General features: G+C 38.4%; 1 protein-coding gene across 2 annotated transcripts in view; it reads right to left on the bottom strand.

Annotated features, from left to right (window-relative positions):
• LOC101115508 (disintegrin and metalloproteinase domain-containing protein 32) overlaps nucleotides 1-27158 on the bottom strand; it is a 197426-nt gene that overhangs the window by 92397 nt on the left and 77871 nt on the right. For both annotated transcript variants that reach the window (XM_060407107.1, XM_060407108.1), the window contains exons 8-11: nucleotides 22859-22930; nucleotides 22482-22648; nucleotides 12389-12470; nucleotides 2672-2808 (exon numbers count right to left, since the gene is read on the bottom strand). In XM_060407107.1, coding sequence (XP_060263090.1) covers nucleotides 2672-2808; nucleotides 12389-12470; nucleotides 22482-22648; nucleotides 22859-22930 — 458 coding nt within the window. The remainder of the gene's footprint in view (nucleotides 1-2671; nucleotides 2809-12388; nucleotides 12471-22481; nucleotides 22649-22858; nucleotides 22931-27158) is intronic.

Genomic DNA, 27158 nt, shown 5'->3' with positions numbered 1-27158 from the left:
TCTCTTTGGATGTGTCATGTGGTGGAAAGTTGCCAGATGTGATGTGTGACAACACTGGTTTTGATGGTGAAAAATGTTACTAATTTTATATCATATGTAATAAGAATAGTTTTGTTCAGATGGTAATCATTATTCAAGCTGTATCCTTTACAAAGAAAATACTAAACTCAGTTTTTAATGTTGCACTAGAGTGTTAATTTTGAACTAGGAATTACTGGAACCACAGATACTGAGTTATGTCACTGAAATGCCCTTGAAGCAGATGGTCTCCCTGTGTTCCCCTGGCTTTCCCCTGACAAACTGGGGGGAACTTTGGACTGAAGTCCTGACATACATGTGCTTCCCCATCTCCAGTCCCTGTCTGGGCAAGCCACGCTGGGCAACTATAGTTGAGTCTGGAAGTTCACCGTCCCTAGTGACTTGATCCTGAGAGGAAATGCATGCTCAGCATAAAGACAGACTGAGACACTTCATTTCCTTGGCCCCAATTCTCATAGATGCCAATCTTTTGGTCGCCTCACTTAGGTAGTCCTAAATCAAGAAATGAGGTGAGTTGGAAGGAAATTGTTCACTTTGACTAAAGTGAAATGCTTAGTCAGCATTTTACTTCCATGTGCACTTTTAAATAACTGGCCATTGATATTGAACACATGCCAGTCTGCTTGTTTCTTAGCTCTGTTCATTTAATTTCTTGAGTTAACTTCAGGGTTAGATTTAAAGAGAGGGGAGAGGTGAGCCACTGTGTTTCGGATCAACATTCATGAAATGGGCCTGACCGGGATGCAAGATCTGGATCGGGGAGAAGTTCCTGCCATTGATACAGAATGACCCACGTTTGTTTTCTACATTAATTGTGATTCTGTGTGATCTTTTTCTCATTCCCAAGTTTACAGACACCAGCATGGAATGCGGTTCCATTTTTTCCCCTAGGGTTGATCTTTTCATTTTTCTTCCAATTGCTTGCCTGTCTCTAGTATTCTGTGGTGTCTTCAGAACCAGTTTTTCCCTGTATATGCAAATTGTATGTTCATAAGTGAAAATGTTAATACATTAAATGACTGTAAAAGCATAAAAAATTTTAAAAACACATGGAAAAAGACAACTGGAAATAATAATATTTCCTTTACTTACATGCTTTCTTTGAAAATTACATAATATATGAGAAGTACTGTGGAAATGCAAAAGATACATCTATATACATTTATAGATAGATCTTATATATTCATTATATACCTTACATATAGATGCAAATAAAATTGTTAAATTTCATAAAAATTAAGATAACACTTGCCCTATACACATCAAAAAAGTTTCCTTAAGAAAATGGAGAATATGCATGAAAGCATTTGATATGTCATAAAGCAGTATACAAATCCAAAGGTTTGGTAACACGGATTCTAAAGCCAGAATGACTGGGTTCAAAACTCTGGACTGCCACAACCAACTATCTGACCACAGATAGTTATCCTTTTTATAATTCAGTTTCTCAACCGTAAAGGTGAGAATATTAGGACCTGCCCTAAGGAGATGCTGTGAAAACCACATGACACAACGTATGTGAAGTGTTTGAAACAGCCTCTAGCCCACAGCAAGTACAATGCAAATATTTGTTATTTTTATTATCATTAATACCAGACTCTGGGTGAGCTACACAAAGCATCTTGTCATAAGCATACTTGAAAACAGTTGGCCAAATGGACAACAGGCCCAAGATGGCAATGCTCATATTGTTTATATAGCTATATAAATGTTATATTTGATTCAATAAACAATATTATACTTTATATGTTGAAATTTAATAAAATTAAAGTTTATACATATAAATATTATTTTTACATATAACACATGTAGAACTAGTTTATAATGTAATATGGCTGTATATAAAGATATGTATGTGTTTGAGCTATTTTTAGAATGTAAGAACTAACCTTAGGTGGTGCTTAGAACTATAAAAAGAGTATGCTTTCGAAAAGTAATGGCTTGTTTCCACCTTTGACTTTTGGTTGCTCTTCAGTTATGAAGAGGTCATACTTAGCATAGGCCCTTTTTACAAATGGAAAACTTTAGCATACTAATGACACCTGCTATAGCCCTTGTGTGATAGACCATGTGAGGAACACTGGCAAACTTATCAATCACTGTAATTAATCCATCACACACTTGTGGAATTTTACAATTTAAAAAACACTTTCCCATTTTATTTTCTCATTTCGTTCTTATATCACTCTGGAAAACAAAACAATAGGCATAATCATTTCCATTTTAAAGATGAGAAAAATAAATCTAAGCAAGGTCTAGTAATTTATCCAAAGTCACATAAATTATGTCATTTAGATTGAAGCTGTCCCAGATTAATATACTCTAAAAGCAAAGGTCACTTGTTTTGAGCTACAGCATATTTTTAAAGATCCTAATTGACTTCATAAAATACAGTCTATGGGAAATTCCTTTGGTAACGTATCTTGCAGACTGGATTTGTTATTTTGTTCTTAATACTAACCTTCCACCAAACTACTCTTAGGCTTAAAATTTCATATTTTGATTTTATGGTACTTGTTCCATTTATATAGTTAATTTGTACTATAAGCAAATACTAAAAATTTTCACTTGAATTATTTAAACAAATTATTGATAAATTCAACAAATAAAATTTATTTTTGGAAAAACTTACAGGGCTTTTGTACTCATTATGCAGATGGCTCCTGAACATCGACATTTCTTTGGGTCATCATATGATATTCCCAGACTGAGTCCCAGCATCTGGGTGACAATAACTGAAAGTGCCTCCAAAGTCATCTCCTTGGGATACTACATCAACAACAAACAAAATTCAAATAAAAGACAATTCACTGAAGGGTGGTAAAAATGGTATTTTTCTAATTAAAATCATTTTATTGTTTTACAAATACTTAAGAATATGGAAATACAGTTCCTTAGACAACTAAGAACCTGAAGTTCTTCTTATAAAATTTTATTGAGATATACGCGTATGAACCTATGTCTAGTTTTGCCATGATTTAACAATTGAATGCCTAAGATAATCCTTAAATAATTGTTATAACTACATAAATGTGCTATTTTTACATCAGATTTTTGGCTATATGGACCATAATCTTCCATTTGCCTAATTTCTTAGACCAGCTATCATGTTCATTCAGGATAGTCCATATGATACTCCACTTCCCAGCTCACAAAGTGGCCACACAACCAAATTACTCAGTTGTAAGTATGCTATGTGCTTCCAGCCAATATTCTCAAAGATACAGTAACTAGTATCAGGAGAAACCACAGAAAATAGATCCTCAAGAAAGCTTTCTTATGATTGCTGCTGCTAAGTCGCTTCAGTTGTGTCCGACTCTGTGTGACCCCATGGACGGCAGCCCACCAGGCTCCCCCGTCCCTGGGATTCTCCAGGCAAGAATACTGGAGTGGGTTGCCATTGCCTTCTCTAAGCCAGGCCTAATTCCGTGGCCCCAGTCCTTGCCCTTGGCAATGGTTCACACCCTGAAGAGTGGTTTCTCTATGGATCCTAACAAATCCACCTCTTATTCCTTTGTCTCTCAATGAATTTTTGCAATGAGACATCAGGGCCTGAGTTTCATTAGTTTTGGCCGAGCTTGAGTCCTGGGAGAGAACTGAAGGATTAGGCTGTCTCAAATATAACAAATGCACAAATATCTTCCCTGACAAGGAGAAATGGGACAATGGTAATTCACGATATGCAATGACATCATAATTTCTCAAATTATTGCCAAATGTGGCATAAGATAAGGTACAGGCAGAGGCCAAGATGTGAGGCTCATCAAGGCACTTCACTCTTACAAAAACAAGCTATAATAAATATTGTGTGGTCAACTGGCTTCTTATGGAAGTGCTAGAGGAAGCAAATTATGAAACAGAAAGGAAAACTATAAATGAGCAACTGAGAATGTAAATAGGCAATCATAAAGCCTCTACAGCAGCACAGTAGTGACTCATCATCTCCTCTAGTTATTGATTTGAAGACCAAACTCAGGGCCTATTTATAAGTACTGTAGGGTTATAGCACTAATTTAATTATCAAACTTCCCAGATTTGATGCAGGAGTCAGAATCTGAAATGGGAACTAGAGTATCATGGACAAATATCACTGGACTTCTCTTGCCAGTAGAGTAAGCTTCCCTATACACAATGAAAAAGTCCCTACGTTTTAAAAATGACACTTTTTAATGACAATACCTGGAACTTTTGTCTCATTACCCTTGCTTATCTCCAGGTCCCTAATCAGAATTAAATTACAACAGAAGTGATATTAACAAGATGACAACATAGGTCTTTCCCAACTTTACTCCCAGTCACAAGAACAACTACAATTATTCATGGACAAGACACCACTGAGAAAATCCCAGAACATGGAAGTGAGGCTGAAGTACCACCGGCACCAGAGATCAAGACAGATCTCATAAGAAGATTAGCAGGAGCAGTTATGCATGAATGCATTACCCCTCCCCAACATTGGTGCAGCACAACACTGAGAGGTCTTCCCAGGCTATGGTTCCTCAAGTGGGAAAAGAGTACAGAGTGGACATCTAGATCCCCCAGTACTGTGGGTCACTTCTGGGAGCCCTACTCTGGTCTTGCCCCATGAGGATCACAAAGGATGAGTGGGATTTGACCACTGTAAATCTGATCATGACAGAGAAGGTGAGGTAGAGGTGAGGGTTGCAACAATCAATGCTTAGACCTTGACAAGCCAACTTCCCATCCACAGCAAATGCAGGTCCCAACTAGTAGATCTGCAGAGCCAGGACAGTGGAAGTATATGACCAGGGAAGTCAATGAGGTGCAGATCTGCCTGATTTGAGTGCTCAAATGAAAAGCCTTGCTAGCCCTGGACACTCTACCCAGTCAGCATAGCTGTTTATAGCCTTGCCTAATGATTGGTATAGCCCCTGGTTACCCCTAACCAGAAGCCTCATTAGAATACCTGGTAGCTGCATAGTGCAGCAACACTTGAACAGAGAGTATAGCAGGCAGAGTTGAACGTTCACAGAGCAAAGCCAGTGGCACTGTTTGGCCAGGAAACCTGGAGTAATAGATAGCTTGGGTTGAGCCCACAAAGAGCTAAGCTGACTCTCCAATTCCACCTGGGCAAGGAAACAAATTCATAGCCCTGCCATTGCGAAGTATAGCCTTCAGAAAGCTCAACCAATGAATCTAGCCAGAGCACACAGGAAGCTGTGCCATCTATCCAACAATCCTGCTTACAGTGACACTAAACAGAGAGCACAGCTCATGGTTTTCACCATCTTTAGAGCAAAACCCAGTGGTCCCATGTGGCCAAGGAATTAAGGGTACAGTCCACAAATTATTTGGGTCCACAAATAATGAGGCATGCAAGTCATGGGGCCTATTCTGCTGCCTTGTCAGGGGAGGGAAGCTAATTCATTCCTCAGCGACTGCTGAGTAAAGTTCTCTTTCTTTACCTTTTAGGAAGGCTGATCAGTGAATCTAGACAACCACAGAGTATATCCTACTGCCTCATTTGGGCAGGGAACCATGCCAGCAGTCCTATCTGACAGTTAATACCCCTCATCCTTGACTTCAGAGCTTGGACAGTGGCTCTCGCCCCAAAATAGAACTTGTCTGACCAAGGACATGTCCAAGAACCTAAACTGAGCTGGCTAGTGAAGAACTGTCTGCCAAAATAAGCCTGTAAAGTCTGGAAGAGGAGCACAATTACTCAAACGCACAGATACCAAAGTAAGGAATGAAGAAAGTAAGAAAAATCAGGTGAATGTAACACGATAAAATTAAACTAAAAATGCTGCAAATAAATGACCCAAAAGGAAAGGAGATCTGTCAGAGGAATAATTCAGAATAAACTTCTTAAAGAATTTTAGCGAACTATAAAAGCAAACAGATAACTAAATGAAATTAGAAAATGGTGAATGAAGAAAATAAGGTCAACGAAGAAATAAAAATCAATTTAAAAAAAAGGTGTCCTAGGGCTTCAACAGTAGACTTGAACAAGCAGAATAAAGAATCAGTGATCTAGAATGCAAGAATATTTAAAAATTATTCAGTCAGAAGAGCAAAACCTTAAAAAGAATGAAAAAGAGAGGAGAAAGCCTACACAACTATGGGATGAACACACACACATACACACACACACACTCACACATACACACTAATATCCATATCTTAGGAACTTGAAAAGGAAGGGACAGAAAGTACATTTAAAGCAAAATGGCTGAAAACTTTCCAAGACTGGGAAAGAAATGGATTTCCAAGTGCATCACACACAAAGGATCCTAAATAGGTTGAACCCAAATAGGGCTACATGAGGACACATTACAATTAAATTATTAAAATAAAGAAAAAGAAAGAATTTTGAAAGAAAAAGAAGATATCAGGTTATATACAAGGGAACTCCCATAAGACTATCAGCATATTTCTCAACAGAAATATTTCAGGTGAGGAGAGAATGGGATTATATATTCAAAATATCAAAAGAAAAAACTGTCAGCTAAGAATTCTATGCCCAGCAAAGCTGTGCTTCATAAATGAAGAAGAGATCATGATTCTAAAACAAATAAAAGCTAAAGGAGTTCATCATCCCTAGAGATGCCTTACAAGAAATACTAAAGGGAGTGAAGTTGAAGTAAAATAATGCTAATTAACATCATTAAAACATGAGAAAATTAGCATAAATGTCACTGTTAATGGCAAGTGTATAGTCAGAATTAGATACTGTGATAGCATAATGATGGTGCATAATTCACTCTAGCTTAAAAGTGGAAAAACAAATATACTAAAATAATTATAGTAAAATACATTATAGGATATATAATATAAAAAGAGATGTAAAAGCACATAAACTATAATTAATAACTAAAAAAGAATAAGAACCTGGAGAAGAGAAGTAAAAGTATAAAGTTTAAAAATGCTACTGAGTGGGAGGAGATCAAGATGACAGAATAGAGGCACCTGGAACTTGCCTCCTCCCACAAATACATCAAAAATACATCTACATGCAGAACACATTTCACAGAAAATCTACTGAAAGCAGGCATAAGATCACATACAACTAAATCTGCAAGAAGGATTCCTAGATAGTGGAGTAGGATGAAGGGACAGGGAAAAGAGGAACTGAAATGGGACCTCTGCCCCTAGGCAGGGAGCTGTGAAAGAAGAAAGGTTCCTTCATTCTAGAAATCTCCTTTACCACCTGGGAGGTCTGGTGGGACAGAGAGGGAGCTTCAGAGACTAAAGGGGAGAATGTGGGAGGTGGATTATGCCCCAGCAGGGCACAGAGAGACCAGCACAGACTGCCTTTGCATGTCAGCAAGCTTCCCACATGCCTACTGGAGTGTGAAGTGGCCAAGTTCTGAATCTCAAAGCTTCAATGGACAGTCTGGGGAAAGGACTCAGTTTGGCTATAGAGAGATAGCTTGAAGGGCCTGCAGTATGGTCTGGGTCATGACTGGGAGTGTGCACAGAATGATGTGGGAGTCCACCATAAGAGTCCCATTGTCAACACACAAAACAAGGGTCACAGGTGCACCATAGCAGTTTTCTTGTCAGCATGCTCACAACAAAGCACGGTTTCCACCACCGAGGGTTTTGCAAACTTCCAGGGTACCCAAACATGGAGGTGGGGGAGCTGAAATTTAAGCTGATTATCCATGCTCCCAAATCAGGCACAGGAGTATAACTTTGGAAGGAGTATAACTCTGGTCCCAGTGAGTTTTGGGACCAGAACAATGCATTCATGCCTAAGGGACATCTGAGCTAATTATTGGTAGTCCCATGACAGAGATGATTCCAGGTGCCACAATCAGAAAACTTTGTGGGTGCACACATCAAGTGGCGGGCAACATCAGGCAATCATACATCTTGGTGGACAGCACCTGGGGAGGAGTTCACAGCAGCTCCTGTCCCAGTAGGAGTGCTCCAGTCCCTCCTACCTCACACAACAGTTTAGAAAAGGATCTGGAAACTTCCATTCCAACAACTGAAGAGTAGATTATGTCCCCAACAGGGCTGTGACAACCACAGAGCAAAGAAGAGGCTCCACTCAACATCCAGTGCAGGCTCCAGTCAGCACACCACAAGCACACCCCCTATCAAGGGGACAAGGGCGAGCACACCCTGAGAAAGACATGTCAAGCATTCATATCAAAACAGCCCTTGAAGCAAAACTATTGGACTTACACAAACTTACATAAAGGGTCAGTTTAGTTAAGTTCAGTCGCTCAGTTGTATCCGACTCTTTGCAACCCCATGAACCGCAGCATACCAGGCCTCCCTGTCCATCACCAACTCCCGGAGTTTACCCAAACTCATGTCCATTGAGTCGGTGATGCCATCTAACCATCTCATCCTCTCGTCCCCTTCTCATCCTGCCTTCAATCTTTCCAAACATCAGGGTCTTTTTAAATCAGTCAGCTCTTCACATCAGGTAGCCAAAATATTGGAGTTTCAGCTTCAACATTAGTCCTTCCAATGAACACCCAGAACTGATTTCCTTTAGGATAGACTGGTTGGATCTCCTTGCAGTCCAAGATACTCTCAATAGTCTTCTCCAACACCACAGTTCAAAAGCATCAATTCTGTGCTCAGCTTTCAGTTCCACATAAAAACAGACCTTCAGACCACAGTAGATAACTGTTTCTTTTAAATTAATAGAGTCAGAGAACTATAAGGAAAAGGCAGAAGAACTAGCAAAAAAAAGATAAAGAAAAGGAGAGAGGCGAAGGTGGAGGAGGTATAAAATCTGTGTCTTAAACATTCCCATAGCTGTTTCATTGGAGTTTCTTTTCAAATAAAAACTTGTTATTGAAGAATGAAAAAAAATAAAAATAAAAATAAAAAAAGATAAATCCTCTGAAAAAAACAATGTAACAGACATCCCAGATCTACCAGAACCCAAGTTCAAAGGGCAATTAATAAAAATGCTGAAGGAATTAAGAAAGATTGTCAATAGAAACACACATTACTGAAACAAGGAACTAGAAACTGTAAAATGGAACCAAACAAAATCACCAAGATAAAAACAAAGCTAGGGGAATAGCTCAGGAAAGAATGAAGAGACAGAGCCAAAGCAAAAACAACTCCCAGTTGTGGATGTGACTGGTGATGGAAGTCAAGTCCAGTGCTATAAAAAAACAATATTGCATAGGAATCTGGACTGTTAGGTCCATGAATCAAGGTAAATCAATGAAGTGGTCAAAGAGGAGATGCCAAGAGTGGGCATCAACATTTTAGGAATCAGTGAACTAAAATGGACCAGAAAGGGCTAATTTAATTCAGACGACCATTACATCTACTACTGTGAGAAAGAATCCTTCAGAAGAAATGGAATAGCCGTCATAGTAAACAAAAAAGTCTGAAATGCAGTACTTGTGTGCAATCTCAAAAACAACAGAATGATCTCTGTTCATTTCCAAGGCAAACCATTCAATATCACAGTAATCCAAGTCTATGCCACCACCACTAATGTCAAAGAAGCTAAAGTTGAATGGTTCTATGAAGACCAACAGGACCTTCTAGAACTAACACCAAAAAGAAGATGTCCTTTTCATCACAGGGGACTGGAATGTAAAAGTAGGAAGTCAAGAGATACCTGGAGTAATAGGCAAGTTTGGCTTTGGAGTACAAAATGAAGCAGGGCAAAGGCTAACAGAGTTTTGCCAAGTTTGCTCATATCAAACACCCTCTTCCAACAATAGAAAAGATGACTCTACACATGGACATCACCAGATGGTCAATATTAAAATCAGACTGATTTTACTCTTTGCAACAGAAGATGGAGATGTTCTATACAGTCAGAAAAAAACAAGACCAGGAGTGACTGTGGCTTAGATCATGAACTCCTTATTGCAAAATTCAGACTTAAACTAAAGAAAGTAGGGAAAACCACTAGACCATTCAGGGATGACCTGAATCAAACCCCTTATGATTATACAGTGGAAGTGAGAAATAGATTCAGAGGATTAGATCTGATAAACAGAGGGCCTGAAGAATTATGGACAGAGGTTTGTGACACTGTACAGGAGGCAGTGATCAAGACCATCCCCAAGAAAAAGAAGGGCAAAAAGGCAAAATGGTTGTCTGAGGAGGCCTTACAAATAGCTAAGAAAAGAAAAGAAGGTAAAGGCAAAGAAGAAAAAAGATATACCCATTCAAATGCAGAGTTCCAAACAATAGCAAGGAGAGATACAAAAGCCTTCCTCAGTGATCAATGCAAAGAAATAGAGGAAAACAATAGAATGGGAAAGACTAGAGATCTCTTCAAGAAAATTAGATACCAAGGGAATATTTCATGCAAAGCTGGAAGATGGGCACAATAAAAAACAGAAATGGTATGGACCTAACAGAAGCAGAAGATATTAAGAACAGGTGGCAAGAATACACAGAATAATAATACAAAAAAGATCTTCATAACCCAGATAATCACGATGGTGTGATCACTCACCTAGACATCCTGGAGTGCAAAGTCAAGTGAGCCTTAGAAGAATCACTACAAACAAAGCTAGTGAAGGTGATAGAATGCCAGCTGAGCTTTTTCAAATCCTAAAAGATGATGCTGTGAAAGTGCTGCACTCAATAGGCCAGCAAATTTGGAAAACTCAGCAGTGGCCACAGGACTGGAAAAGGTCCGTTTCATTCCAATCCCAAAGACAATGCCAAAGAATGTTCAAACTACCGCACAATTGCACTCATCTCACATGCTAGTAAAGTAATGCTCAAAATTCTCCAAGACAGGCTTCAACAGTACGTGAACCGTGAACTTCCAGATGTTCAAGCTGGATTTAGAAAAGGCAGAGGAACCAGAGATCAAATTGCCAACATCTGCTGGATCATAGAAAAGGCAAAGAGAATTGCAGAAAAACATCTACTTCTGCTTCACTGACAACACTTAGAGCCTTTGACTGTGTGGATCACAACAAACTGGAAAATTCTTAAAGAGATAGGAATACCGGGCCCCCTGACCTGCCTCCTGAGAAACCTGTATGCAGATCAAGAAGCAACAGTTAGAACCAGACATGGAACAACAGACTGGCTTCAAATTGGGAATGAAGTACATAAAGGCTGTATATTGTTACCCTGCTTATTTAACTTATATGCAGAGTACGAAATGCCAAGCTGGGAAAAAGCACAAGCTGGAATTAAGACTGCCAGGAGAAATATCAATAACCTCAGATATGCAGATGATACCACCCTTATGGCAGAAAGTGAAGAGGAACTAAAGAGCCTCTTGATGAAGGTAAAAAAGGAGAGTGGAAAAGCTGGCTTAAAACTCAACATTCAAAAATTGAAGATCATGGCATCTGGTTCCATCACTTCATGGCAAATGATGGGGAAATAATGGAAACAGTGACAGACTTTATTTTTCTGGGTGCCAAAATCACTGCTGATGGTGACTGCAGCCATGAAATTAAAAGGTGCTTGCTCCTTGGAAGAAAAGATATAACAAACCTAGACAGCATGTTAAAAAAGAGATGTTACTTTGCCAACAAAGACTCGTATAGTCAAAGCTCTGGTTTTTCCAGTAGTCACATATGGATATGAGAACTGGACCATAAAAGAGGCTGAGCGCCAAAGAACTGATGCTTTCAAATTGTGGTGCTGGAGAAGATTCTTGAAAGTCCCATGGACTGCAAGGAGATCCAACCAGTCAATTCTAAAGGAAATAAACACTGAATATTCATTGGAAGAACTAATGCTGAAGTTCCAATACTTTGGCCACCGGATGCAAAGTGCCGACTCATTGTAAAAGACCCTGCTCCTGGGAAAGATAGATGGCAAAAGGAGAAAGGGACAGCAGAGGATGAGGTGGTTGGATGGAGTCACTGACTCAAACAACATAAGTTTGAACAAACTCCAGGAGATGGTGAAGGACAGGGAAGCCTGGCATGCTGCAGTCCACGGGGTCACAAAGAGTTGGACATGACTGAGCGACTGAACAATAACATAAAAGTTTGAAACATTTTTAAAAATTTTTATCATATTTTTTGGTTGATCACTTATTTTGATTTTGAAGTTATTTTATCTGTAAGACTACTTCTCCAATTTTATACCTACAAGAAAAAAAATCTATTTAGGTTATAGGAATATCTTTGCAGATCTTTTCATGATGCGCTCTTCAATATAGTAAGGAATACAAGTGTATTTGTGATATTTTATTCCACTTTAACTTCCAAATATCTGTAATAAGATACTTTGCACTTCAGAATTCTATTAATTCTATTAATACTACATATTTCAAAGTTTCAACAGTGATGAAAAATATAAATGCAATATCTAAATGTAAATATAAATGTAAAATGTGTAAAATATATGCTGTAATGCTGGGAAATTTTTTAATGTACTTGTTTTCAAATAAGATTAAGTCATTACATACCAGAGCAATTCCTGCAGAATAACCGGTAACACACATCTTTCCAGGAAATGCTGCTCCCACATAATTTGGATATTCTCTAAAGCTAAATAAATAAGTATTAAATGATAATTAATTTTGACAATTCATATATGATATTTCCTGCTGAGAATTTTCCTATAGTTTATAAAATTCTAGTCTGAATCAAATTGAAGTAAAATCTTTATGTCTTTGTTTCACATTTGTAAAATAGTGTTAATTAAATGAGATTAAGCACTTTGGGTTTCTAAAACATATCCAGTGAATCCAAATTTTTGATGACTTTACTGTTCTTGTGACATTTGGTTAAGGTTACCAAAGCCTTTACAGGCTTCCCTGTAAAGGGACAGTAAAGAATCTGCCTGCAATTCAGGAGACCAGGGTTTGACCCCTTGGTCAGGAAGATTCCCTGGAAGGTAATGGCAACCCACCCCAGTATTCTTGTCTGGGAAATCCCCTGGACAGAGGAGCCTGGAGGGCTACAGTCCATGGGGTCACAAAGAGTTGGACACGACTTAGCAACTGAACACACACACATGCACCAAAGACTTTGATCAAACATGTCAATCAAAAGCATTTTGCTCAATAACAGTGAAAATAGCTTTAATGTATGGATTAAAAGTTTTCACTCAAATATAGGTAAGCTTGCCATTTTCTTACTGTAATGACTATATTGTTCTACAACTTAATTTTTTTCTGCTTTACAATACAGTATTGTAAAGTAAAATAAAGTAAAAAAAAGAAAAAGACTCCATATAGCCTGCCATATAATAATAGCAAAATTCTCAGAGATTTATATAAATTATCCTATTTAATTCTCAAATCTACCCAGTGAAATAGATATTATTTGTCCCCACTGAACAAATCAAATATCAGATGGAAAGTACAAATAACTTGCTCAGGGCAGCAGACTTAATAAGTACTGCTGAAGGATATGAACTTAAGACAGTTTGAATCCAGGGCTGTACTTTCAATTACTAAGATATAGATGCTCCAAACATATTCTGCCATCTTTAGAGCCCCAGCCAAAACAAACATTCCAGGATGTATGTAGAAAAGCTTGATACTCAATTCTCAATTTAAAATGTCCCCTCAGTCTCAAGTACAGTTTACTTCACAATTGCACTGTCCCTCCACTGCTCCCTTATTCTGATACTGGACATTCCTACCCTCCAGCACTTGTATCCAAGTATTTGCCCTTAACACCCAAGTTTAGTTTGACAGTCCAATATCGAATTATTGCTTAAATCCTTTCTTCATTCAAGACAGTTCTCCCAATAGATAAGACTTTCCCCGAAACTCTATCCATACTCCTGATGAGCTGGATACAATAACTTTTTACTTATCACTGCCCATCCAATCTTCACATCAAATCAGTTATCAAGATTTAATGTTTTACTTCTTCAATGTTTCCTGTTTCCCTCTCCTTCTACAGAGGTTTCGCTACAGTTATAACTATGAATTCCATACTCTGAAAACAATTATTCAGTTCAGCTCAGTTGCTCAGTCATGTCTGACTCTTTGCAACCCCATGAATTGCAGCACACCAGGCCTCCCTGTCCATCACCAACTCCTGGAGTTCACTCAAACTCACATCCATCGAGTCAGTGATGCCATCCAGCCATGTCATCCTCTGTCGTCTCCTTCTTCTCCTGCCCCCAATGCCTCCCAGCATCAGAGTCTTTTCCAATGAGTCATCTCTTCGCATGAGGTGGCCAATGTACTGGAGTTTCAGCTTTAGCATCATTCCTTCCAAACTTACTCCAATATCTCTAAGTACACTGCTTCAATAACCTATAATGCCTTCCACCTTCCTTTGAGTTTAAATACATCTAAATCTGCCTTCACACTTCTAATTTGATGCATTACTTTGGATCTCTCTCTCACTCTTACTCTTGCTCTCACTCTCCCTCTCATTGTTTCTTCCTCCTTTAAACTATAAACAGATAGACATAATGTACTAATATTTATCTTCTGCAATGACCTAGCAAGATGGCAGACTTGGAACTTTTAACCCTCATCTCTCTCTCCAGAGACAATTTTGAGAAACACTCACAGATGAGAGTATTTTTGTGGCCTAAGAGTCCAAGGAAGGGTCCCACACCACATTTGAGCAAACAAATCCAGGAACATTCACATTCTCAGTTGAAAACAGTTTCATTCTGCCCACGCCACCATTTCCCCAATGCAGCACAGCTCAGTGCCAAGAGACATGCCTTCAGCCATGATTTCTCCCACAAGGAAAGGTGAGAACATAGTGAGTGCCCCCAGTCATGCAAGATGATACCCAAGAGGCCCATTTTTTTAAATTAAATTCCATATAGAGATGTATGGATAAAGAAAATACGATGTATATACACAGTGGAATATAATTCAGCCTCAAGAAAAGGAGATCCTGCCATTTGCAACATGGATAAACCTGGAGGACATTATGCTAAGTGAAGTAAGCAAAACATGAAAAGTCAAGTACTGTATGATCTTGTTTATATGTGGAATCTAAAAGGGTCAACTTATAAAAGGAAAGAGTTGAATGGTGGTTGCCAGGGGTTGGGAAATGGGGGAAATGGGAAGATGGTCAAAGGTATAAAGTTTCAGTTGCATAGGATGAATATGTCCTAGAGATCTAATGTGCAGTCAGATGTCTAAAGTTAATAATACTGTAGTGTATATGAGAAATTTCCTAGAGTAGACTTAAACTTTCTCACCATACACCAAAAAATGGTAACTGTATAAGATGATGGATATGTTAATCAACTTGATTATAATTTTATAATGTATACGTATATCAGAACGTCACATTGTGGACATCCCTGGTGGTCAGTGGTTAAGAATCCTCCTGCCAGTGCAAGGGACATGGTTCTAGGAAGAGCCCACATGCCTCGGGGCAATTAAACCCATATGCAGCAGCTACTGAGCCTGCATTCCAGGGCCCACAGGCCACAACTACTGAGCCCATGCACCACAACTACTGAAGCCCTATGAGAAGCCTGCACACTGCACCTAGGGAGTAAACTCCGCTTGTCACAACTGGAGAAATCCCTCACACAGCAACAAAGACCAGTACAGCCAAAATAAATAAATAATAAACAATCTTTAAATGCTATTAAAAAACCACACTGTACCCCTTAATATATAAAATTTTTACCTATCAATTATAACTCAATAAAGATGGGAAAGAATAACAATAATAAAAGCAAACATAGGGAAATTGAGGCAGAACACATCAATTGCCCTAGGTGACAGACAGGGCTGAACTTAAATGCAGGCAGTTGGCCTCCAGAGCTTAAATCTGAATCACTATGCTATGTTATCTCAGCAAACATTTGTTGAATAAAGGAAATATTGTAAAAGGTTTTGAAAAATTAAGCTTGCTATGTTCACTATTCCTCCTTTAGGATTCAGATCATAAATTTCTGGAGTATGGAGACCACAGGAAATTACTGTTAATGATCATAATTTCAAGGTATTTATGCTACTATATTACATTACTCAGGGGCTTCCCAAGTGGCATTAGTTATAAAGCACCCCCCTGCCAATGCAGGAGATGTAAGAGACATGGTTTCAATCCCTGGATCAGAAAGATCCCCTGCAAGAGGAAATGGCAACCCACTCCAGTATTCTTGCCTGAAGAATCCCATGGACAGAGGAGCCTGGCAGGCTACAGTGCATGGGGTCGCAAAGAGTCAGACACAACTGAAGTGAGCTAACATGCAGCACATTACTCATATGAAAAATATATTGGTGCTTTAAAATAACATCAAGATATCAAGAAGGATCATTACTTAAGTTTAAGGATGCTGATTGTACCATAATTTCTATATTTCTAATGGGATAAATTCCCTGTAATGCATCAAAGTTCAACATCTTAAAACTGAGAAAGGGTATGTCAAGGCTGCATATTGTCACCCTGCTATTTAACTTATATGCAGAGTACATCATATGAAATTTTGGGCTGGGTAAAACACAAGCTGAAATCAAGACTGCCAGGAGAAACATCAATAACCTCAGATATGCAGATGACACCACCATTATGGCAGAACTAAACAGCCTCTTGATGAAGGTGAAAGAGGAGAGTGGAAAAGCTGGCTTAAAACTCAACATTAAAAAACCAAGATCATGGCATATGGTCCCATTACTTCATGGCAAATAGACGGTGAAACAATGGAAACAGTGACAGACTTTATTTTCTTGGGCTCCAAAATCACTGTGAAAGGTGATTACAGCCATGAAATTAAAAGATGCTTGCTTCCTGGAAGAAAAGCTATGACAAACCTACACAACATATTAAAAAGAAGAGACATTATTTTGCCTACAAATGTCTGTATAGTTAAAGTTATGGTTTTTCCAGTAGTCATGTATGGATGTGAGACTTGGACTATAAAGAAAGCTGAGTGCCGAAGAATTGATGCTTTTGAACTGTGGTGTTGGAGAAGACTCTTGTGAGTCCTTTGGACTGCAAGGAGACCCAACCAGTCCATCCTAAAGGAAATCAGTCCTGAATATTCACTGGAAAGACTGATGCTGAAGCTCCAATACTTTGGCCACCTGATGCGAAGAACAGACTCATTGGAAAAGACCCTGATACTGGGGGAAATAGATGGCAAAAGGAGAAAGGGACAACAGAGAAGCAGATGGTTGGATGGAATCACTGACTCAATGGACATGAGTTCGAACAAACTTCGGGGGAGATGGTGAAGGACAGGGTAGCATGGTGTGCTGCAGACCATGGGGTTGCAAAGAGTCAGACACTACTGAGCAATTCAGGAACAACAATCTTTGTCAGCAATATGATGTCTCTGCTTTTTAGCTTTCCTACCAAGGGACAAGGATCTTTTAATTTCATGGCTACAGTCCACATTGATTTTGGAGTCCAAGAAAATAAAATCTGTGTTTCTAAAGCAACTTTCAAATATACAGCAGTATTGTTACCTATAGTTACCATACTGTACACTACCATCCCCATGGCTTATTTATTTTATAACTGGAAGTTAAAATTTTCGATCACCTTCACCCATTTCACTCAACCTCACTACCACCTCTGGCAATCACCAATCTGTTCTGTATATGATCAGGTTTGTTTGCTTGTTTTTGATTACACTTTTAACTTAGTCTCAGTGCCAGTCACTCAGTCGTGTCAACTCTTTGCAAACCCATGGACTGCAGCATGGCAGCCCTTGCTGTCCCTCACCAACTCCTGGAGTTTACTCAAAGTCATGTCCATTGAGTCGGTGATGCCATCCAACCATCTCATCCTCTGTCGTCCGCTCCTCCTCCCGCCTCCAATCTTTCCTAGTATCAGGGTCTTTTCAAATGAGTCAGTTCTTCACATCAGGTGGTCAAAGTATTGGAGTTTCAGCTTCAGCATCAGTCCTTCCAATGAACATTTAGGACTGATCTCCTTTAGGATGGACTGATTGGATCTCCTTGCAGTCCAAGGGACTCTCAAGAGTCTTCTCCAACACCACAGTTCAAAAGCATCAATTCTTCGGCACTCAGGTTTCTTTATAGTCCAACTCTCACATCCATACATGACCACTAGAAAAACCATAGCCTTGACTAGACGGACCTCTGTTGGCATAACAAAGGTTGATCATAACTTTTCTAGGTTGGTCATAACTTTCCTTCCAAGGAGTAAGTGTCTTTTTATTTCATGGCTGCAGTCACCATCTGCAGTGATTTTAGAGCCCCCAAAAATAAAGTCTGACAATGTTTCCATTGTTTCCCCATCTATTTGCCATGAAGTCATGGGACCGGATGCCATGATCTTAGTTTTCTGAATGTTGAGCTTTAAGCCAACTTTTTCACTCTCCTCTTTCACTTTCATCAAGAGGCTCTTTAGTTCTTCTTCTCTTTCTGCCATAAGGGTGGTGTCATCTGAATATCTGACGTTATTGATATGTGTCCCAGCAATCTTGATTCCAGCTTGTGCTTCCTCCAGCCCAGCGTTTCTCACGATGTACTCTGGATATAAGTTAAATAAGCAGGGTGACAATATACAGCCTTGACGTACTCCTTTCCCAGTTTGGAACCAGTCCATTGTTCCATGTCCAGTTCTAACTGTTGCTTCCTGACCTGCATACAGATTTCTCAAGAGGCAGGTCAGGTGGTCTGGTATTCCCATCTATTTCAGAATTTCCCACAGTTTATTGTGATCCACACGGTTAAAGGCTTTAGCATAGTTACTAAAGCAGAAGTAGATGTTTTTCTGGAATTGTCTTGCTTTTTCGGTGACCCAACGGATGTTGGCAATTTGATCTCTGGTTCCTCTGCCTTTTCTAAATCCAGCTTGAACATCTGGAAATTTTCCATTCATGTACTATTGAAGCCTGGCTTGGAAAATTTTGAGCATTACTTTACTAGCGTGTGAGATGAGTGCAACTGTGTGGTAGTTTGTGCATTCTTTAGCATTGCCTTGCTTTGGGATTGGAATGAAAACGGACCTTTTCCAGTCCTGTGACCACGGCTGAGTTTTCCAAATCAATGTCATATGCATTAACAAATTGAAGAGTAAAAAAATAGTCATTTGAACCAACACAGAAAAAGCTTTTGACAACATTTACCATGCGTTTATGGCAAAAAAATTCTCAACAAAATGGGTATAAATGAACATTTTGTTCAGTTGCTAAGGTACATTTTAGTTAACTATCTTATGGCCCCATGGCCTGTAGCCCACAAGGCTCCTCTGTCAAGGGGATATCCCAGACAAGAATACTGGAGTGGGTTGCTATCTCCTTTCCAGGGGATCTTCCCAAGGATGGATGGAACGCATGTCCAAAGATGGAACCCATGACCCTGCATTGGCAGGCAGATTCTTGCCACTGAGCCACCAGGGAAGCCCTATAAAAGAATATACTGAACATAACAAAGGTCGTATAAGACAAACCCACAGCACGTAACATCATACCTAGGAACGAAAAACTGGCAGCATTTCCTCTAAGACTAGGAACACATCAAGGATGCCCACTATACTCTCACCACTATATTCAACATAGTATTGGCAGTCCTAGCCATAGCATTCAAACTGGAAAAAGAAGTAAAAGGAATCCAAACTGGGAAGGATGAAGTAAAACTCACTGTTTGCAGATGACATGATAGTATGTATAGGAAATCCTAAAGATGCCACAAAAAACTGTTAGAACTCATCAATGAATTTTGTTAAGTTGCAGGATACAAAATTAATATAATTAGTTTTGCTTCTATACACTAATAAATTTTACCAGAAAGAGAAGTGAAGAGGACAATTTTGGGCTCCCTGGTGACTCAGTGGTAAAGAATCTAACTGCCAGTGTAGTAGGTACAGGCTCGATCCCTAGTCTGGGAATCCCACATGCCACGGAGCAACCAAGCCCGTATTCCACAACTATTAAGCCTGTGCTCTAGAGCCGGGGAGCTGCAACTAGTGCAGCTAGTGTGCCCTAGAGGCCATGACACCACAATGCAAAGCCTGTGCACCACAACTAGAGAGGAGCCCCTGCTCGCCACAGTTAGAGAGAAGCACACACAGCAATGAAGAGCCAGCACAGCCAAAAATAAATAAATAAAATCAGTTTTTAAAAAGAACAATCATTTTTAAAAAAATACTTAAACTGTTTTATAAAAACACAATCTTATTTACAATCACATCAAAAAAAATTAAAAGACTCAGGAATAAATCTAACCAACATATAAAAGACCTATACTCAGAAAACTAGTAAAACACTGATGAAAGATACTAAAGAGAACACAAACAGAGGGAAAGACATATGTGTTCACATATTAGGAGAATTATTATGTTAAAATCTCATACAATCTATAGATTCAGTGTAATCCTTTATCAAAATATCAACAGCATTTTTCACCAAATTTGAACAAAGAATACTATAATTTTAATGGATCCTCAAAAGACCCCAAATAGGCTAGGCAATTCTGAGGAAAAGAACAAAGCTGGAAATATTTCATTCTTTGATATCAAACTATACTACAAATCTGTATTAATTAAAACAGTGCTGTACTGGCACAAAAAACAGACACATAGATCCATGTAACAGAATAGATGGCCCAGAAATAAATCCAAGTTTATTTGGTTGATAATCTATGATAAAAGAAGTATGAACATACAAGGGGTAAAAGAGAGCCTCTTCAATAAATGGTGATGGGAAAACTGGACAGCCACATTCTTAAAACTGGACAATTCTCCATAACATATTCAAAAAAACCTTAAATGTGATTAAGGAATTAAATTTAAGTCCTAAAACCTTAAAATCTTAGAAGAAAAGATAAGAGGTATAATCTTTGATATCAGTCTTGGCAGTATTTTTTTATAATCTGTCTTCCCAGGCAAGGAAAATAAAAATGAAAAATAAACAAATGGGGCTACATGAAACCAAACTGTTCTGCACAGTGAAGGAAGATATCAACTAAATGAAAAAGCAACCTAATGAGTGGAAGAATATATTTGCAAATGATATATCTGATAACAGATTAATATCTAAAATATATAAAGAACTCATACAACTCAACACTAAAAAATCATATAAGGCATGCATGCTTATTCATGTCTGACTCTTTGAGACCCCGTGGACTGTAGCTCACCAGGCTCCTCTGTCCATGGAATTTCCCAAGCAAGAATACTGGAGTGGGTTGCCATTTCCTACTCCAGGGGATCATCACACCCCGGAACAAACCCATGTCTCCTGTGTCTGATTTTAAAATGAACGGAAGATCTGAAAAGACATTTTTCCAAAGACATATAGATAGCCAAGAAATACATGAAAAGATGCTCAGTATCACTAATTATCAAGGAAGTGCAAATCAAAAGCACAACGAGATATCACTTCACACTTGTGAGAATGACTAGTATCAAAAAGTCTACAAATAACACATTGATATATAGATTTACTTTTATCTCTAAACATTTCAAGAGGTTGTTTGTGGGACTTGACAAATGTTTGCCAAAAGTAATAATTTAATTCATGGCAAAATTGGCTATTTAACTGGAAGAAAATAAATTTTTACTTATTTTTTTGATACAAATATTAGACTAAAATGCATCAAAAACTCATTTATAAAACACAATAATGTTTATTCTTTAACAAAAATTTGCAGACTAAAATTTAGGGCTGGAGGAGATCTTAATCAAATAGGAAATCCAGAAGCAAAAATACGATTAACGAACTTGGCCCTAAAAACATTAAATTATGGAGCAAAAAAAAGTATTTAAATATCTATAGAAAAATTACAGACATGGAAAAAGTATTTTTGATATATATAAACAATGGATTAATATCTAAACATTCAATAAACCCTTACAAATTACAATGAAGTAGTTAAATAACATGAAAAGGCGATTTCAGAAGGACAGATCCAAATGATTAACAACATGAAAAGATGCTCAAATCTACTAGTCTTTGGAGAAAGAAAATTAAAAAACATTTCAATTTTATATCCATCAGACTGTCAAAAAAATGAAAAGAAAAATAACCCACCATTCACAGACATAGGGAAAAGATTAATCTTACATATACAAAAAGAAATATCACCATGCCAAATTCAAAATATGTACATGCAGATTTATTGAAAGACATGATGATCATAATTGCTAGTAAATTTTATATGGATACAATGATAAAGAATATACTTACAATTGATTGTTAGAAAACTAACATTTAAAATAATGTAGAAAATTCATTAGGATAAAATATTCTATGAAGTACTCTACCAAGCCTTTGATCAAAACTCATTATAATAATATAAACTTCCCAAGACAAATCCCTTCTTTTTATGTAGTGATTAAGATTATTGACTCTGGAGTTACTAAGTGTAGGTCCAAAACCTAGACATGCCACTAGAATCAAAATCCTGAGTTGGTTTTTAGCCTCTTGAAATGTCAATCTCCTCATCAGTAAATGTTGATAAGCATAGAAATAAATTTTAGTAATTTTCTTTTATTGTCTGATAACCAGAAAGGGAGTATGAGGGCTGAATGAGTGCATAAAAAATAACCAAAGTGTGAACAGTCAAAAATGAACAATTCCTTAAATTAAGCTACAACTATATCACAAATCTTTGATTTCTAAGAAAACTGAAACATTATTCTTACATGAATAGATATGCAATATCATGAGGCCTCAGGGTAAGATAGGAATTTTTCCATTCTAAAAATCTATACAGTAATTCATCTGCCTCACCAACTGTAGAGATCTTATTTTTATCAGACCACAATTCCAAAGATGATAGCACAATAGAAATTTTTAATTGGGCAAACATCTAAAAAGAGAAAGATAAATACATGAAAAATTAATTTTTCTGTATTAAATTAATTACATTTATAATTAAATTAATTCAATGTTTGATAAATTCATGCTCAATTTATATGGACAAATTAATTCTTCAAAAGCGCCACATCAAGTTAATGTGAATTACAATTTCAAACTTAGTATGAATTTTCCTGACCAGTATGAAAAGGAAAACACTTACCGAATTTACAAGGCCAATAATTTCGATGATTTTATTTGTTACTATCATGCTATCAGAGCCCAGGTAATCAAACTGAAAAACAGAATTAATTTAAAATTTAAATTTAATTTATTATAATATGCTTGATTTTACTCTCCATCTACTTTCTCAAGTTGAAGCTCCTTTGGGGTGAGAACACTTCAAAATAAGACAGCAACAAAAAATGAATAAAAATTGAATCACTCACATACTAATCATGTAGCCACTCTGATTGATAGTTTGGCAACTTCTTTCAAAGCAGGTAATGGACCTAGCAATTGCACTCATGGGCATTTATCCTAAAGAAATAAAAATTGATGCTCACAAAAACCCATGCATATGTGGAAACAACTCATATGTCCTTCACTGGTCAACAGGTTAAACAAACTGGTACATTCTTAACATGCTACTTGGTAAAAATGCTACTTAGTTATAAAAAGAAAAAAAAAGACATTACTGAACTGTTGATACATATGGAACATCTTGGGTAAACCTAAAAAAAATTATGCTAAGTATAAACAAATCTCAAAGGATACATACGCCATGATAATATTTATGCAGTATTCCTAAAATCACAGAGGAAGAAGTTGATTAGTGATTACCAAAGGTCAAGAAGTAGGGAAGTGGGGAGAGATGGGAATGACTCCAGAGGGATAACATAAGAAAGCCTTCTGATGATAGTGCTCTTGAGTGTCTCCATCCCAGGCAGTGGTAGTTATGAAAGGCTACATATGTCAAACTAACACACAAAAGCACACATAGGAAAAGGAGTACGTCAAGGCTGTATATTGTCACCCTACTTATTTAACTTATATGCAAAGTACATCATGACAAACGCTGGGCTGGAAGAAGCACAAGCTGGAATCAAGATTGCCGGGAGAAATATCAATAACCTCAGATATGCAGATGACACCACCCTTATGGCAGAAAGTGAAGAGCCACTAAAAAGCTTCTTGATGAAAGTGAAAGTGGAGAGTGAAAAAGTTGGCTTAAAGCTCAACATTCAGAAAATGAAGATCATGACATCTGGTCCCATCACTTCATGGGAAATAGATGGGGAAACAGTGGAAACAGTGGCTGACTTTATTTTGGGGGGCTCCAAAATCACTGCAGATGGTGACTGCAGCCATGAAATTAAAAGACGCTTACTCCTTTGAAGGAAAGTTGTGACCAACCTAGATAGTATATTCAAAAGCAGAGACATTACTTTGCCTACTAAGGTCCGTCTAGTCAAGGCTATGGTTTTTCCAGTGGTCATGTATGGATGTGAGAGTTGGACTGTGAAGAAAGCTGAGCACTGAAGAATTGATGCTTTTGAACTGTGGTGTTGGAGAAGACTCTTGAGAGTCCCTTGGACTACAAGGAAATCCAACTAGTCCATTCTAAAGGAGATCAACCCTGGGTGTTCTTTGGAAGGAATGATGCTAAAGCTGAAACTCCAGTACTTTGGCCACCTCATGCGAAGAGTTGACTCATTGGAAAAGACTCTGATGCTGGGAGGGATTGGGGGCAGGAGGAGAAGGGGACGACAGAGGATGAGATGGCAGGATGGCATCACCGACTCAATGGACGTGAGTTTGAGTGAACTCCGCGAGTTGGTGATGGACTTGGAGGGCTGGCATGCTGCAATTTATGGGGTCGCAGAGAGACAGACATGACTGAGTGACTGAACTGAACTGAACTGAAGTCTGAATCAAGCTCTGAAGAATGCACACTATCCTTGGATATTCCACAGGACCCTCAAAATAAACATATTCAAAACTATACTGAGTATCCTCCCTCAAAAATATGCTCCCCCGCAGATTTCCACTTCTTCATTATCTATTCTTCTATTATCATTTATGACCTCCCACGTTTATTATACTACATGTTCTATGACAGCAAAACTTCTTCTGTTTTGTTCTCTACTCTATTCCCAATTAAAAAAACAGTTACTGGAGATGTAGGAGATGCTTAATGAAGTTATCCAAAAAATGAATAAATCAAATCAATTTCAGTTCAGTTCAGTTCAGTTCAGTTGCTCAGTCGTGTCCGACTCTTTGCGACCCCATGAATCACAGCACGCCAGGCCTCCCTGTCCATCACCATCTCCCGGAATTCACTCAGACTCACGTCCATTGAGTCCGTGATGCCATCTAGCCATCTCATCCTCGGTCATCCCCTTCTCCTCCTTCCCCCAATCCCTCCCAGCATCACAGTCTTTTTCAATCAGTCAGCTCTTCACATGCCATGGCCAAAGTACTGGAGTTTCAGCTTTAGCATCATTCCTTCCAAAGAAATCCCAGGGTTGATCTCCTTCAGAATGGACAGGTTGGATCTCCTTGCAGTCCAATGGACTCTCAAGAGTCTTCTCCAACACCACAGGTCAAAAGCATCAATTCTTCAGTGCTCAGCCTTCTTCACAGTCCAACTCTCACATCCATACATGACCACTGGAAAAACCATAGCCTTGACTAGACGGACCTTAGTCAGCAAAGTAATGTCTCTGCTTTTGAATATACTGTCTAGGTTGGTCACAACTTTTCTTCCAAGGAGTAAGCGTTTTCTAATTTCATGGCTGCAGTCACCTTCTGCAGTGATTTTGGAGCCCCCAAAAATAAAGTCTGACACTGTTTCTACTGTTTCCCATCTATTTCCCATGAAGTGATGGGACCAGATGCCATGATCTTCGTTTTCTGAATGTTGAGCTTTAAGCAACTTTTTCACTCTCCACTTTCACTTTCATCAAGAGGCTTTTTAGCTCCTCTTCACTTACTGCCATAAGGGTGCTGTCATCTGCATATCTGAGGTTATTGATATTTCTCCCAGCAATCTTGATTCCAGCTTGTGTTTCTTCCAGCCCAGCTTTTCTCATGATGTACTCTGCATAGAAGTTAAATAAGCAGGGTGACAATATACAGCCTTGACGTACTCCTTTTCCTATTTGGAACCAGTCTGTTGTTCCATGTCCAGTTCTAACTGTTGCTTCCTGACCTGCATACAGATTTCTCAAGAGGCAGGTCAGGTGGTCTGGTATTCCCATCTCTTTCAGAATTTTCCACAGTTTATTGTGATCCACACAGTCAAAGGCTTTGGCATAGTCAATAAAGCAGAAGTAGATGTTTTTCTGGAACTCTCTTGCTTTTTCCATGATCCAGTGGATGTTGGCAATTTGATCTCTGGTTCCTCTGCCTTTTCTAAAACCAGCTTGAACATCAAAATTTACAAGTTCTTCTAACTGACCCTCAGTAACTTAAAATTGGCCTTTCCCATCTATTGGTTTATAAAAGTTTATCTTGATTACTGCAACAGTTTATTAAATGCTTTATCTTTCTTCAGTCTTTTCACCAGCATTTCTGCCCCTACACTGTTTACAAACATGATTCTAAAATGAAAATATCAACATGTCATTACTCTGATTAAAATCGTTCATTGACTGTCTATTACCTTTAGGATAAAATCCAAGTATCATGACAGTTCTTCATTTCTTTCCCTTTCCCCTCTTCAGCCTTGTGTATTAATCATCCTGAACTTCTTTCAGTTATCTGAACAGAACAGTCTTATGTGCCCTTGCAAAGAAAGGTTTCCCAACAGGTCTTCCTTGGCACTATCCTCCTCCCACTGCCAAACTAACCAAATCAGAACACAACCTCCAACAATCTCCTTTATCAGGGTTTTTTGTTGTTGTTGTTGTTCTTTCAGTTTTTCACTTTTACAGGTTAGTGAAAAATGAAAGTGTTAGTTGCTCAGTCTTGTCTGACTCTTTGTGACCCCAGGGACTGTAGCCCATCAGGCTTCTCTGTCCATAGGATTCTCCAGGCAAGAATACTGGAGCAGGTAGCCATTCTTCTCCAAAGTATCTTTCAAGCCAGGGATCTAGCCCAGGTCTCTTGCATCTCTTGCACTGCAGGCAGATTCTTTACAATCTGAGCCACCAGGTTCTCACGCTCCAATTTCCCTGCCCTAATCATCCAAAGGCAAGGTACAAAATACCTTTAAACAACCTCGATTCTCCAGAACCCACTGCAATGTTCCAAACTAGCCAATCCTAAACCTGTTTACCTTGCCTTGCTACTTCTTCCTATAGGAACCATAATAAAGGTTCCTGCCATGTTTTCCCATGGCTCCTTCTGTCTCTTAACCTACTCTTGGTGATTCCCCACATGGCATGACGTGGTATGCCCTTTCCTGCTGGGAACTGTGAAACAAAGTGTCTTTCCAATAGCAATCATCTCCCCATCTGTTGTCATCAACATGCCTAAATAATAATAAAACCTACATTTTCAAACACCTACTTACATGT

The sequence above is a fragment of the Ovis aries genome, chromosome 26 (genome assembly GCF_016772045.2).
Source record: "Ovis aries strain OAR_USU_Benz2616 breed Rambouillet chromosome 26, ARS-UI_Ramb_v3.0, whole genome shotgun sequence".
In the NCBI taxonomy this organism is placed as follows: domain Eukaryota; kingdom Metazoa; phylum Chordata; class Mammalia; order Artiodactyla; family Bovidae; genus Ovis; species Ovis aries.
Note: the sequence above shows the minus strand (reverse complement) of the source record. Positions and strands in the feature narration are given on the sequence as shown.